Source organism: Dermochelys coriacea, chromosome 7, assembly GCF_009764565.3.
Source record: "Dermochelys coriacea isolate rDerCor1 chromosome 7, rDerCor1.pri.v4, whole genome shotgun sequence".
Classification (NCBI taxonomy): domain Eukaryota; kingdom Metazoa; phylum Chordata; order Testudines; family Dermochelyidae; genus Dermochelys; species Dermochelys coriacea.
In genome coordinates, this window is record NC_050074.1 from 453,779 (window position 1) to 469,388 (window position 15,610).

Here is a 15,610-nt window from a genome sequence, read left to right on the forward strand (position 1 = left end):
CATGGCTATCCGTTCAAAAGGAACCTCTATTATTGGAAGAGACACGAAAGAAGCCCACAAGTGCGGGCGAGGGCTATGTAATTGACACTCCGGACAAGAGGTGCAGTATTGCCGGACATCTTCATGTACTCCTGGCCAGAAGAACCTTTGCAGGATCCATGCCTGGGTTTTCTCTACCCCTACGTGTCCTCCAAACAGGTGACTGTGGGTGAGATTCAGTATGGCTTTTTGATGTTTTCGTGGCACCAGAAGTTGTTGTATCTCTTGCTCCTGCATTTGCACCACACGGTACAGGAGATCTTTCTTCACTATGAAGTAAGGTCCAGGACTCCGGACCTTCCCATCCACGGGTATCCCATCGATCTCGGCCACCTCTTCCCTGGCGTTATCATATCTGGGGTCCTCTGCCTGGTCCCGCCCAAAAGTCTCTCTCCCGGGACTAACCTGCCCAAGCTCCCAGCGGCCGGCTTCTGCGTCTTCCAATGGCTCATCGCCATCATGGCTGGGGGCAGCTTCTGGCTCACCTTCTATGGTGGAAATTTCTCTGTCGGCTGCTCACGTCCATCTGCCTACTAGGGAGGTCTTCTGGCCCTGGGTCAGGATCCAGGTTCCCAAGGCCTTCATGGCCTTCCTCTCCTTTTTTGTCTTCCGGGTCTTTCGGGGGGCTGAGAACAGATCCTGAGAAATCTCAGCGAACATCGGGGGTTGACATTTCCCCGGTGATGAGTCGCTGTCCTCAGGGTCCCCACCTCCCTCCAGCCTCTCCGGGGGGAGTAAATTATCAAACCCTGGATAGTCCCTCCCAATGACTAGAGGATATGGGAGTTTAGGAACTACGCCCATGGTCATCTCAATGGGGTTTCCCTGAACCTCTATCTCCACTGGGATGGTGGGGTAATGGCTCACGGCCCCATGCACGCAAGTCACTGCTACGCGTTTGGCTTGTAGCAGCTGACTGTTTTTTACCAGCTTACCCGATATGAGGGTGATAGCACTCCCAGAGTCCACAAGCGCTGTAGTCTCTGCTCCATTTATTCTCACTGGCTTGGTGTAATTATGCGACCCTGCGAGGTGGATAAGGGAGCATGGGATCTCCCAATCCCCCAAGTTACATTGCATAGGCTCCTCGGTGCTGGGACACTGTGCTGCTATGTGTCCCCACTCCCTACATGCATAAATCTATAATTGCTTTTAATCACTCCCCTATCCTGGGGGTTTAGTCCCAGGGCTCCCCCCACTCAGGCCAATCCCCTCCTTCTGGGATCCCTGCTGGTTTTCGGCCCCCCCCTTCTACCTAGGAATCCCCAGGGGTTTGGCTGCCCAACATGCCAGGGTTGGGGTCGGGTGCTTGCTTCGAGAGAGGCCTTCCTTGGGTAGTCAGGTCAGTCCCCTGGCTGTCATCCGTCTTTCTACCAGTGTTATCATCTCGCCGTACATGGACGGATCGTTCTGGCCTACCCATTTGCAGAGTTCTGGCGGCAGTCCCCACATGTAATGGTCTATGACCAGGGTTTCCAAAATCTCCTCCTGCCTGCACACCTCGGGCTGTAACCAGTTCCGTGCGAGGTGTATGAGGTCGAATAGCTGGGACCTCGGGGTTTTGTTCTCCTGGTATTTCCACTCATGGAACCTCTGGGCCCTTACCGCTGCCGTTACCCCTGCTCGTGCTAGGATCTCTGCCTTCAGACGGGTATAGTCAGTGGCATCCAAGTCAAAGTAGGCCTTCTGGGCCTCTCCACACAAAAAAGGGGCGAGGATGCTGGCCCACTGTTCCTCGGGCCACGCCTCACACTGAGCAGTCCTTTCGAATGAGAGGAGATATGCCTCTACGTCATCTCTTGACGTCATCTTTGGCAGACAACTAGTGGCCCTCAGGGTTTGCATCCCGTTGGACCCCCGGGCCTGGGTGGTGAGGCTCTTCAGCTGGTCCACCACCTCTCTCAAGAGGGCACAATCTTGGGTCGCCTGGCTCATCAATAATTGATTGATTTCCTGCTGTAGCCGCATAGACTCCTGTTGTGCCATTGCCTGAGCCCGGGTGGCCTCCTGCTGGGCTGCTCTGGCTTGTACCAGAGCTCTGACCACCTCCTCCATTGTGGTAAAAAGCAAACAAACAAAAACCAAAACAAACAAAAAATATCCAAACCCCCCGTGCACTTTTTTTAATCTTTTTCTTCCGCTATGCTGTGAACGAAGTCCCTCTCCTGACACCAGTTGTGACAAAGCTCTGTCCTTGCCTCCGTGGGTCCCGCGTTTCCTGGTGGATTTCGCTAGCCTCAGAGGTTCACTGTGACCCTCCACGTAACCCTTCTTTCTCTAGAGACAAGGATCACAGTCTACTGAGCCGTTTTCATCATAAGCCAGCGAGGGAGGTGAGGAGAAGTTATCCTTCCTTGCACAATCTCTGTTGTCTCCCAGTCTCAGCGATTAATCAGGGGCAAAGGTGGTGGGGGAGCCCGGGCCCACCCTCTACTCCGGGCTCCAGCCCAGGAACCCTAATAGTATCAGCTATGGTAGCTGACCTTTTAGAAACATGACGTACAATTCCCTGGGCTACTTCCCCCACAGCAGCCCTCAATTCCTCAAGCTCCACTTCACCCTTACCTCAGGGCCTCCTTCCTTGTACCTGATATGATGTGTACTACTCAGCCTCTCCAACAGCACAATTTCTTCCCACAGCTCCTGACGTGCACCCCCACCTGGCTGACTGGGAGGCTTTTAACTAGTTTCAGCCAGCCCCTGATTGGCTTCAGGTGTCCCACTCAACCTAGCCTTCTCCCTGCCTTCTGGAAAGTTCTTAATTGGCCCCAGGTGTCTTAATTGACCTGGAGCAGCTGCCATTTCACTTATCCTGGTTCCAGGGATTTGTTTAGCCTGGATCTAATACATCTGTCTCCCACTACTCTTCTATAGCCATCTGGCCTTGCCCCGTCACAATGTGCACTGTCAATTAAAGGATTAGCAGAGTGGCTCCTACACCTGGAAATATCTTGTTCATCTTTTTTTGTATCTGGAAACTATAAAGTACCCTGTGGGGTCTCAATGTAATAGGACCTGGAATGTGAGGAAGTGAATGACACTTCAAAAGCTGGGTAAGTTCCCTCCAGTATGTCTTCCCACCTTTTCCATTGCTCCCTGGATAGGAAGGAGTGAGCAGAAGTGATACTGTTTATCTTTCCAGCTATAGAGACTATGGCTCTCAGGCCTGATTAACCTAGTATTGGCACTTTGGATGCCTCTCTCATAGAGGAGGTCTGCTATTTAAAGCAGTTTTCTACCCGGAACCAGACTGATTTAAAATAAATACTTGGATGAAGTGATTATTGCTTTTATGAACCGCAAGAGAGAACTTGTTCTACTGGCTGGTGCAAAGTCAATAGTTTTAACTCCATGTTAAACTAATGAAGCATAGACTTGAAATCCTCAGAGGGTTTTATTATAGGTGTATAAGAGTGTCCAAACAAAAAGTACAAATCTCTATAGTGTAGTGTTCTCAACATGTTTAAAAAAAAAAAAAAAGTTTTGTACAAATCTCAACATTAAACCTTCGGGCATCAGTCTTATTCCAACCCTGCAAAGTCATAAAGCCACAACCTTGAAAGCTCATTCTGCTCCTTACAGTCCAGATTGAACCACTGCAGGAAGTGTTGTTACACTTCATATCTATCAGAATATGCCTTCTGATAGTTGCTGTCTCCAATCAGAAGTGTGAGGTTTTTGTTTTGTGTTTTGTTTGGAGCTTTCTCCATTGGGACCCAGTGTCGTACTTTGAATTCAAACAGGCAGTCCTCACAATTGTCATAGCATTTGTTTCCTTCGTGAATTCAAGAAATGTTCTTCCTTCAGTTAAGCATTTCAGCCCTTAGGAGCACTGACAGTCTCAGGACAGAGTAATCACGTATTGAGATTTGCTACACAGATATCGGGCCATCAATATGTAAGTTCACCAAGTTTGTATATTGGTCATCCAGTCTTAGCCGATGCAATTTGGGGTGGGTGGGGCAGAAGTTTTCTCCATGAATTGGTGTCCAGGGGGAGATGGAGGAATTATGTATAATCTACCGCATTTTGCGTGTCCACATTCAAAGGATGATCCTGCTTCCCACCCTGGAGACACACTGCTTTGACAATCCCACTGTAACAGCTCTGTGGACCTTAGCATGAAGAAGAATAGGAAAGTTTATCCATGCTTACCTGAAAATATGCTTTCTTCAAATATTAAGGTCCTCAGATCCTGGAGACAAATGGGTCATCTAGAATAGAGAAGGAAATTGACATCCAAGGATTTGGGGTTGTTGTCATTAGGAAGAATTTACCATGCTCAGCAGTGAGAGAAATTGTGCTTTTTCCTCAATTTGTAATTTAGGAAAGTAGTTTTGAATTATCCTGGCTGTGGAAATTATCTCAACTAGAGGGAAGGAATTTAAGGAGGTGGGGCATTCTCCTACTGCCAGTGATTGACAGGTCTGGTTCTGCCCCCAAGCTGCAATCAGGCTGAAGTACCAATTCTAATGGATCTGTTGATCTTATTACTCAAAGAAAGGACATTTTTGGGTAAGCACAGATAAATTTTCCTATTCCCATGAATAAACATTATTTCCAAGTCATTACCTGTTGCCCAATGTCTGTCTTGGAGTAGTGGTGTCATGAGCTGGTCAGAATTCCAGGTCCTGTTACTAGAAGCCAGTTTGTTCATATGTAAATCATAGGATAAAATCTACAGGGCTGTTGCCTGAGGTTCTGTTTTGAGTTCTCATATTTTGTTCTGGTTTCCATTGCAGTTGCAACTGGGAAGAGTGACTCGGGTTCAGAAGCACCGGAAGATCTTGAGGGCAGCAAGAGACTTGGCATTAGATACCCTTATAATTGAATATCGAGGAAAAGTTATGTTACGGCAGCAATTTGAGGTCAATGGGCATTTCTTCAAAAAGTAAGAGTGCTGTTCAATGACCAGTGTGAGAGCACAGGGGGCACAGAGTGATTGAGGACCGCTGTGGGGGAACCACACACTGCCAGAGATCCTGCCACAAGGGGTCATGCAGTTGTACCAGGCACAGAAAAGTAAAAAAGATATAAAACAGCCCAGATTAAGTTGAAGGAGATTCCCACAACTGAGCCATTCTATTTAGGTGACAAATCATAGAATCATAGAATATAAGGGTTGGAAGGGACCTCAGGAGATCATCTAGTCCAACCCCCTGCTCAAAGCAGGACCAATCCCCAACTAAATCATCCCAGCCAGGGCTTTGTCAAGCCTGACCTTAAAAACTTCTAAGGAAGGAGATACCACCACCTCCTAGGAACCCATTCCAGTGCTTCACCACCCTCCTAGTGAAAAAGTTTTTCCTAATATCCAACCTAAACCTCCCCCACTGCAACTTGAGAACATGACTCCTCATTCTGTCATCTGCTACCACTGAGAACAGTCTAGATCAATCCTCTTTGGAACCCCCTTTCAGATAGTTAAAAGCAGCTATCAAATCCCCCCCTCATTCTTCTCTTCCGCAGACTAAACAATCCCAGTATCCTCAGCCTCTCCTCATAAGTCATGTGTTCCAGTCCCCTAATCATTTTTGTTGCCCTCCGCTGGACGCTTTCCAATTTTTTCACATCCTTCTTGTAGTGTGGGGCCCAAAACTGAACACAGTACTCAAGACGAGGCCTCACCAATGTCGAATAGAGGGGAGCGATCAAGTCCCTCGATCTGCTGGCAATGCCCCTACTTATACAGCCCAAAATGCCATTGGAGTTCTTGGCAACAAGGGCACACTGTTGACTCGTATCCAGCTTCTCGTCCACTGTAACCCCTAGGTCCTTTTCTGCAGAACTGCTGCCTAGCCGTTCAGTCCCTAGTCTGTAGCGGTGCATGGGATTCTTCCGTCCTAAGTGCAGGACTCTGCACTTGTCCTTGTTGAACCTCATCAGATTTCTTTTGGCCCAATCCTCTAATTTGTCTAGGGCCCTCTGTATCCTATCCCTACCCTCCAGCGTATCTACCTCTCTTCCCAGTTTAGTGTCATCTGCAAACTTGCTGAGGGTGCAATCCACACCATCCTCCAGATCATTAATGAAGATATTGAACAAAACCAGCCCGAGGACCGACCCTTGGGGCACTCCACTTGATACCAGCTGCCAACTAGACATGGAACCATTGATCGCTACCCATTGAGCCCAACAATCTATCCAGCTTTCTCTCCACCTTGTAGTCCATTCATCCAGCCCGTATTTCTTTAACTTGCTGGCAAGAGTACTGTGTGAGACCATGTCAAAAGCTTTGCTAAAGTCAAGGAACAACACTTCCACTGCTTTCCCCTCATCCACAGAGGCAGTTATCTCATCATAGAAGGCAATTAGATTAGTCAGGCATGACTTTCCCTTGGTGAATCCATGCTGACTGTTCCTGATCACTTTCCTCTCCTCTAAGTGCTTCAGAATTGATTCCTTGAGGACCTACTCCATGATTTTTCCAGGGACTGAGGTGAGACTGATTGGGCTGTAGTTCACAGGATCCTCTTTCTTCCATTTTTAAAAGATGGGCACTACATGAGCCTTTTTCCAGTCGTCCGGGACCTCCCCCAATCGCCATGAGTTTTCAAAGATAATGGCCAATGGCTCTGCAATCACATCCGCCAACTCCTTTAGCACTCTCGGAATCAGTGCATCTGGCCCCATGGACATGTGCTTGTCCAGCTTTTCTAAATAGTCCCGAACCACTTCTTTCTCCACAGAGGGCTGGTGACCTCCTCCCCATGCTGTGCTGCCCAGTGCAGTAGTCTGGGAGCTGACTTTGTTTGTGAAGACAGAGGCAAAAAAAGCATTGAGTACATTAGTTTTTTCCACATCCTCTGTCACTAGGTTGCCTCCCTCATTCAGTAAGGGGCCCACACTTCCCTTGACTTTCTTCTTGTTGCTAACATAGCTGAAGAAACCCTTCTTGTTACTCTTAACATCTCTTGCTAGCTGCAACTCTAGGTGTGATTTGGCCTTCCTGATTTCACTCCTGCATGCCTGAGCAATATTTTTATACTCTTCCCTGGTCATTTGTCCAATCTTTCACTTCTTGTAAGCTCCTTTTTTGTGTTTAAGATCAGCAAGGATTTCACTGTGAAGCCAAGCTGGTCACCTGCCATATTTACTATTCTTTCTACACATCGGGATGGTTTGTCCCTGTAACCTCAATAAGGGTTCTTTAAAATACAGCCAACTCTCCTGGACTCCTTTCCCCCTCATGTTATTCTCCCAGGAGATTCTGCCCATCAGTTCCCTGAGGGAGTCAAAGTCTGCTTTTCTGAAGTCCAGGGTCCGTATTCTGCTGCTCTCCTTTCTTCCTTGTGTCAGGATCCTGAACTCGACTATCTCATGGTCACTGCCTCCCAGGTTCCCATCCACTTTTGCTTCCCCTACTAATTCTTCCCAGTTTGTGAGCAGCAGGTCAAGAAGAGCTCAGCCCCTAGTTGGTTCCTCCAGCATTTGCACCAGGAAATTGTCCCCTACGCTTTCCAAAAACTTCCTGCATTGTCTGTGCACCGCTGTATTGCTCTCCCAGCAGATATCACGGTGATTGAAGTCTCCCATGAGAACCAGGGCCTGCGATCTAGTAACTTCCGTGAGTTGTCGGAAGAAAGCCTCGTCCACCTCATCCCCCTAGTCCGGTGGTCTATAGCAGACTCCCACCACGACATCACCCTTGTTGCTCATGCTTCTAAACTTAATCCAGAGACTCCGAGGTTTTTCTGCAGTTTCATACCGGAGCGCTCTGAGCAGTCATACTGCTCCCTTACATATAATGCAATTCCCCTGCCTTTTCTGCCCTGCCTGTCCTTCCTGAACAGTTTATATCCATCCAAGACAGTACTCCAATCATGTGAGTTATCCCACCAAGTCTCTGTTATTCCAATCACATCATAATTCCTTGACTGTGCCAGGATTTTCAGTTCTCCCTTCTTGTTTCCAGGCTTTTTGCATTTGTGTATAGGCACTTGAGATAACTTGCTGTTTGTCCTGCTTTCTTAGTATGAGGCAGCAGTCCTCCCGTCTCATGTGCTCCCGTTCGTGCTTCCTCCCAGTATCCCACGTCCCAACTTACCTCAGGGCTTTGGTCTCCTTCCCCCAGTGAACCTAGTTTAAAGCCCTCCTCGCTAGGTTAGCCAGCCTGCTTGCGAAGATGCTCTTCCCTCTCTTCATTAGGTGGAGCCCGTCTCTGCCTAGCACTCCTCCTTCTTGGAACACCATCCCATGGACAAAGAATCCAAAGCCTTCTCTCCAACGCCACCTGTGTTCATTGACTTCCACGATTTGACAGTCTCTACCCAGGCCTTTTCCTTCTATGGGGAGGATGGACGAGAACACCACTTGCACTTCAAACTCCTTTATCCTTCTTCCCAGAGCCACATAGTCTGCAGTGATCCGCTCAAGGTCATTCTTGGCAGTATCATTGGTGCCCACGTGGAGAAGCAGGAAGGGGTAGCGATCCGAGGGCTTGATGAGTCTCGGCAGTCTCTGCGTCAGATCGTGAATCCTAACTCCTGGCAAGCAGCAGTCTTCTCGGTTTTCTCGGTCGGGGCGGCAGATAGATGACTCAGTCCCCCTGAGGAGAGAGTCCCCGACCACCACCACCTGCCTCCTTCTTTTGGGAGCGGTGGTCGTGGAACCCCCAACCCTAGGACAGTGCATCTCATGCCTTCCAATCAGCAGAGTCTCCTTCTGTTCCCTTCCCTCAGATGTATCATCTAGTCCACTCTCCACATTAGTACTTGTGGAGAGAACATGAAAACGGTTACTTACTTGTATCTGCGTTACTGGTACATGGACGCTCCCTTTTCTTCTTCTGGAGGTCACATGCTGCCAGATTTCTTCACCATCCTCCTGTCCCCGCAGTGCAGACTTCTTTGAATCTTCAGAACGTTGTGTCCGTAGAAGCATATCCTGACGTCTGTCCAGGAAATCTTCATTTTCTCTTAAGCAACGCAGGGTCGATACCTGTTGCTCCAGACCTTGAACCTTCTCTTCCAATATGGAGACCAGTTTGCACTTTGTACAGATAAAGTCGCTTTTGTCCTGTGGAAGAAAGACAAACATGGCACATCCAGGGCAGGTCACAACACAAATCTGAGGAGCTGTCCCAGACTGAGGTGTCAGTAGAGGTGGTTTTGGAACAAACTGATAAATTTAAACAGTAATAAGTCGGGACCAGATTGTATTCACCCAAGAGTTCTGATGGAACTCAAATGTGAAATTACAGAACTGCTAACTATGGTATGTAACTTATTGCTTAAATCAGCCTCTGTACCAGATAACTGGTGAATAGCTAATGTGACGCCGATTTTTAATAAAGGCTCCAGATGTCATCCTGGCAGTTACAGGCCAGATAGCCTAACTTCAGTACCGGGCAAACTGGTTGAAAATATAGTAAAGAACAGAATTATCAGAGACACAGGTGAACACAATATGTTGGAGAAGAGTCAACCCAGATTTTGTAAAGGGAAATCGTGCCTCACCAATCTTCTTAGAATTCTTTGAAGTGTCAACAAATGTGGACATGAGTGATCCCGTGGATATAGTGCACTTGAACTTTCAGAAAGCCTTTGACAAAGTCCCTCACCAAAAGCTCTTAAGCAAAGTAAGGAGTCATGGGATGAGGGTCCTCTCATAAATCAGTAACTTGTTACAAGATAGGAAAGAAAGGGTAGGAATAAATGATCAGTTTCCACAGTGGAGAGAGGTAAGTAGTGGGTACCCAACGATCTGTACTAGTACCAGTGTTATTCAACATATTCATAAATTATCTGGAAAAGGGTAAGCAGTGAGGTGGCAAAGTCTGCAGATGATACAAAATTACTCAAGATAGTTAGGTCTAAGGCAGACTGTGAAATGTTACAAAGGGATCTCAAAACCGGATGACTGGGCAACAAAATGACAGATGAAATTCAATGTTGATAAATTCAAAGTAATGCACATTGGAAAACATAATCCCAACTATACATATAAAATGATGAGGTCTGAATTAGCTGTTACCACTTGAGAGAGATCTTGGCATTGTGATGGTTAGTTCTCTGAAAACATCCACTCAATGTGCAGCGGCAGTCAAAAAAGCTAACAACTTTAGAAACCTTTAGGAAAGGGATAGGTAATAGCACAGAAAATATAATTCCACTATATAAATTCATGGTACGCCCACAGCTTGAATACTTGTGCAGTTCTGGTTGCCCCATCTCAAAAAAAAATATTCCAATTGGGAAAGTACAGATGGGGAGGCAAGAAATGATTGGAGGATGGAGCAGCTTCCATATGAGGAAAGTAAAATGTCTGGGACTGTTCAGCTTGGGAAAGAGGAGACTAAGGTGGGATACAACAGGTCTATAAAATCATGAGTGGTGTGGAGAATGTGAATAAGGAAATGTCATTTACCCCCTCACATAGTGCACAAGCCAGTGTTCACCCGAGTCCATTAATATGCAGTACTTCCTTATATTGGTTTAAAACCAATATAAGGAAGTACTTCTGCACACAGTGCACAGTCACCTTGTGGCACTCGTTGCCAGGGGATGTTGTGAATGCCAAAAGTATAAAAAAAAGAATTTTGATAAGTTCATGGAGGATAGATTCATCAATGCCAATTAGCCAAGATGATCAGGAACCAAAGCCCATGGTCTGAGTATCCCATAACCACTGACTGCCAGAAGGTGAAACTGGACAACACTGGATAGATCACTCGATAAATTGCCCTGTTCTGCTCACTCCCTCTGAAGCATCTGGCACTGGCCTCTGCCAGAAAACAGGATACTGGGCTAGATGAGCCATTGGTCTGACTCAATATGGCCATTCTTATATTCTTGTGTTTTTCCATTTATGGAATAAAGATCTCTTCTCTTTTTTTGGGTAGATCTGTTGTATTATGAGTTAGGAGCTGCATGAATTCCCTGAGTGAAAGAAGCAAAGGAAGAGCTGCTTCCCATATTCCTGTTATATTGGTGGTGGGAATTGAGTCTGGGGGAATTACAAGAGTTTGTTACTTCCCTAGGCCATACCCCTTTGTGCTGTTCTACTCTAAGTTCAACGGTGTTGAGATGTGTGTGGATGCCCGCACCTTTGGCAACGACGCCAGGTTCATCAGGCGTTCCTGTACACCGAATGCAGAGGTAAACTTTCTGCTCCCCCGTCAGTAGAAACACAGGCCAGAAGTGCACAGGTGTTAATATAGTCCCTTTCACGAGCATTCAAGCCCTGAATAAAATGAAGTGGCCACAAGTAATGTCAGTGAAGAGAAGAGAGAGAGTTTGATAATCCATCAGAGGGCTGTACAGATTTTTCCCATTTGGCTGCCTGTAGGCTGAAGATGGAGGGACAGTGAGGGAAGAGGTTGGGGAGCGCAAGGCCTTTCTCCCGAAGGCCTAAGAGAGCTAGAGAAGGGAAGACTTGTAGGTTTCCTCTGGTCAGGGCATGGGAGTGGTCCAGGATAGGACAAAGTAATGGATGGGGAAGGGTTGCAAAGCAGGCTTTTTTCTAGGGAGAATTGAGAGGGTAATTTTAGCGTGCCATGCAGGAACTCCCATCTCTCTTGGGGTGTCAGTTTCTGTCGGTTTTGTTTGTGAAGGTCCGTCATGTGATTGCTGATGGGATGATCCACCTGTGTATCTATGCACTCACCACCATTGCCAAGGACACAGAGGTCACCATTGCCTTTGACTATGAGTACAGCATCTGGTGAGTCCTTCATCTCACCAGCCTTCGCTGGTCTTCTGGCACAGACATCCTCCTCCTCCTCCTTCTCCAGCCCCTTCCTCTTTTCTTACATTTTGCTCCATTATCTGCTGAATTGTATTTTCATGTATTCTATTCTGCCCAGTTCTACTGGCCTCTTCTCTGATAGAGGCTGGAAGGTAGCAGGCTCTCCTTGCTTTGGCACCTGGTGAGATCTATAGTAGCAGATGCATTTAATGTCTCTGTAGGAGGGCTGAGAAATGAGGAGTGACACAGATATGTTTGTGTTTTGGACCAGCAACTATAAAGTGGACTGTGCATGTCACAAGGGGAACAGGAATTGCCCTGTACAGAAACGGAACCCAAATGCTGCAGAACACCTACCTCCACCTGTTCTAGGCACACTGATGATTGGGGCAGAAACAAGGCGTCGGAAAGCCCGTAGGAAGGAACTAGAACTGGAACAGCAGGGCATTGCATCAGATGAGAACAGCAACCAGCAGGCAGAGGTGGTTCCAGAGGGACCTGCTGTAGCCAGTGACAATGAGGTAAAATTTGACACTTTATAATGTCAGGTGTTTGATCATTCACTGTGGAGGAATTTGGTCCTACAGGGTGCTGGTGTCTCCAGAAGCAGAACTGCAACAACTCTTTCTTAAGCCTCACCCTAGTGAGATAGCAAAACTAATCCTAGTAATTTTCCAACTGCTCCATATTTTCATTTTGCAATGGTGACTGTTCTGAGTCCTGGCTTCTCTCTGCTCTTCAGGCTGCAGATAAAGAAGAGAAGCAAGAGGAGGGGGAAAGAGAGGAGGCTGTGGATGAGCAGGCCCTGGCTCACAGCAGACGGGTGAGTACCTCTTCTACTCTGATCTGTAGTTTTGTTTTTCGTGGCAGGTGTATAGGATGGAGCAGGTCACGCAGGGCCGATTGGTTGTTTCTGTTGTTTAGTGGCATGATTCCAAATATTCAGAAACCACTGACTTGTCAGGAAGGGTGAACCAGGCAGGTTTCACATCCCACAATGTCTATACACAACTGGTTAGGCTCCAATAAGTTAGAGATGGAGAAAATCTAGTAACCACCATTTGCTTTGTGGGACTGTCCCACAGCCTACAACATCCAATTGGTAAGAATGTTTTTCCTTTCTTGGATTCATTCAGTTAGTCCTAGCTTCTTTCTTGGTCACTAAATAATTTTTCCTTACTCCCTGGTGTCCAAACGCTTCAAAGTAAATATTGTTAGGTTACTATCATGTCCCTATGCCTCCACCTTCCTCCTCCTTCCCTCCCTCCTTTGTAGCCTAGCCAAGCTTATATATACTTAGCTGTTTTAATCTTTCATCACACCTATACATCAGTCCCTCCAGGTCCCTGATCATTTTGCTTTTTTCTGAATTCCCTCCAATTTTTCTGCAAGGTTGCTATCTAATGCCCTAGGAGGCATGTCTTCCCCGTATCTTTTATTAGTGATCCTTGTTTTGCACACACATAGTTGTAAAAGTCCTTCTTAGTCCACTTAGATTTTTGGCAACACACAGTCCTACTGGTCTTTTTCTGCCCTTTTCCTTGCAACCCTAGCTACTATGGTTTTCTGGTGTGGTTACTTGCTGTTTATCCTCAGATCTTTGAGGAGACCCTTGAACTAACACTACAATCCTTGAATTTTTTCCCAAGGAATTGTAATCTATTGTGCCTTCTTTATAGCATCTGGGTTGGTTTTCTGGATGGTAGTTTTCTGTATAACTAAGAACTAGGTTTTTTTTAATGTATGTACTTCAAGAGGATGTTTATCCTGAGATGTGTCCTTGACATTAATTGAAAGTGCAACGAAAATAACAGCAGTACATACTCCATCCACCAACCAGCACATATATCACAGTTCAAAATCGCCCACTTTTTCATGTTCCCCCAAAATGCTTTAGCCCTTTCTGAAATGCCTGCTTCAACAGATTGGGTTTGTTTCCAGTGGGATCCTGCATGGATCAGTTCTGATCCCTACTTTTATTAACATTTTTATCATTCTTATTTGAAGAAAACATAAAATCATCATTGGTCAAGTTTTCAAATGACACGAGTTGGGGGAATGGTAAATAATGAATAGGATAGATCACTGACTCAGGGTGATCTGGGTCACTTGTAAATGGAGTGCAAGCAACGCTATGTGTTGTAATGCAGCTAATGTAAATGCATACATCTAGAAATAAAGAATATAAGGTCGTATTCACAGGATCAAAACTAAGGTTGAGTTTCTTAGGGGATTCAAGCAGATGATGGAGAAAAGGCAAGACGAGGCTGAAGGGAAATGTCAAGACTCGCAGATGCAAGCTGGACTGGAGAACTGTTAGGGTAGACTGCTGGGTGAGGAAAATGGCCAGTGGAAACATGTGACTACAAGAACCAGCAGAGGAAAAGACCAGCTAGTGAGGGAGAAATAGAGCTCAGGAATATGTTTGCTGAGTTGGAAAATGAAAAAGAGATGCATCAGGCGTAACAGAAGGTGGGAGGGCAAGGAAAAAGAGAAGAGCGACTATTCCTATAAGAAGAGGGAAAGAGTCAATGGAGATAGCCAGAGTTTGGAGCCTCAGGAGGATACAGGATGACTCACAGAAGATTACAAAAGAGAGCAATAGGCAAGAGAACTTGCAGTGAGAAAGAACAGGAGGAAGGCTGGAGAATCACACCACCACCAGGAAGAGGCAGGTCTATGTGATTGGTGACTCCCGACTAAGAAGTACAGACAGCAGGCCTGTCACCAGAGCTGATCCGGAAAACAAAGGGGTGTGCTGTTTGCCGGGAGCTCAGATACAGGATATGGAACTGAGGCTGAAGAGGATCCTAATGGGATCAAGAAAGAATCCACTGATTGTCCTTCACATGGGAACAAACAATACTGCTAGAACATATCAAAGGAGATTTTGCCAGGCGGGGGAAGACACTTACTTAAAGAAATGGAGACTCAGGTGACCTTCAGTGGGATTCTGCCTCTCTCTAGAGGAGGAGAACCAAGGCAAGACAAGATTATGATGATCAACAGATGGCTCAGGCAGTGGTACTATAATAAGGTCTTTGGGATGTTCGTCCAGTGGGTGGCATTCATGGACAGAAGACTTCAGTGGATGGACTCCCCCTGAGTAGGGAGGGAAATGGACTTTTGAGGTGGAGGTTGGCCCAACTGATTAAAAGAGTTTTAAACAAGGAACTCCAGGGAGACAATTGGGAGATGCTCAAGTAATCTCCGTGCCTGATTCTAATATTGGCCAGGAAGAAGAGAGAGAGAGAGAATACCGCAATGGAGAAAGGAAACAACAGTGAGTAAGAGAATGGACATTAAGAGGAAAGATAGTGCCAATGAAGCTAACAGTCAGGTAGGCGATACTGGCAATAGAATGACTACCCAATCGGGTGAGGAATGTGGGCAAAGCCAAGCAGAAACAACTAAATTGTCTGTATATCAATGCAAGGAGCCTGGGTAACAAAATGGAGAAACTAGAACTACTGGTGCAGGAAACAAAAACAGATACTATAGGAATAACAAGAAGCGTGGTGAAATAGTAGTCATGACTGTAGTATAGGGATTGAAGGGTATGTGCTGTTCAGGAAAGACAGAAATAAAGGTAAAGGTGGTGGAGTAACTGTATATTAATGATGAGGTAGATTGTAAAGAAATTAGAAGTGATGTAAAGGATAACATTTAGTCTGTTTGAGTCAAAATCACTTCGGGGAAGAAAGGTTCCCCTTGGATAGAGCTTGGGGTCTGCTACAGACCCCTAGGATCCAATTTGAGACCTCTTTAATGTTTTTAATGAAGTAATACTACTGGGAATTGTGTGATTATGGGAGACTTTAACTTCCCAGACAGAGATTGAAGAATAAGTGCTAGTAATAATAGTAGGGCCTATATTTTCCTG

The 15,610-nt window shown here is 46.3% G+C and overlaps 1 protein-coding gene across 15 annotated transcripts in view; it reads left to right on the forward strand.

Moving 5' to 3' along the window:
• SETD5 (SET domain containing 5) overlaps window positions 1–15,610 on the forward strand; it is a 164,723-nt gene that overhangs the window by 88,339 nt on the left and 60,774 nt on the right. For all 15 annotated transcript variants that reach the window (XR_006283001.1, XR_006283002.1, XR_006283003.1 and 12 more), the window contains 5 exons: window positions 4,782–4,930; window positions 11,021–11,138; window positions 11,594–11,703; window positions 11,999–12,248; window positions 12,470–12,550. Coding sequence is in view for 11 of the 15 variants with exons in the window: in XM_043519862.1 (XP_043375797.1) it covers window positions 4,782–4,930; window positions 11,021–11,138; window positions 11,594–11,703; window positions 11,999–12,248; window positions 12,470–12,550 (708 nt within the window). In the remaining 4 variants the exon portion in view is untranslated. The remainder of the gene's footprint in view (window positions 1–4,781; window positions 4,931–11,020; window positions 11,139–11,593; window positions 11,704–11,998; window positions 12,249–12,469; window positions 12,551–15,610) is intronic.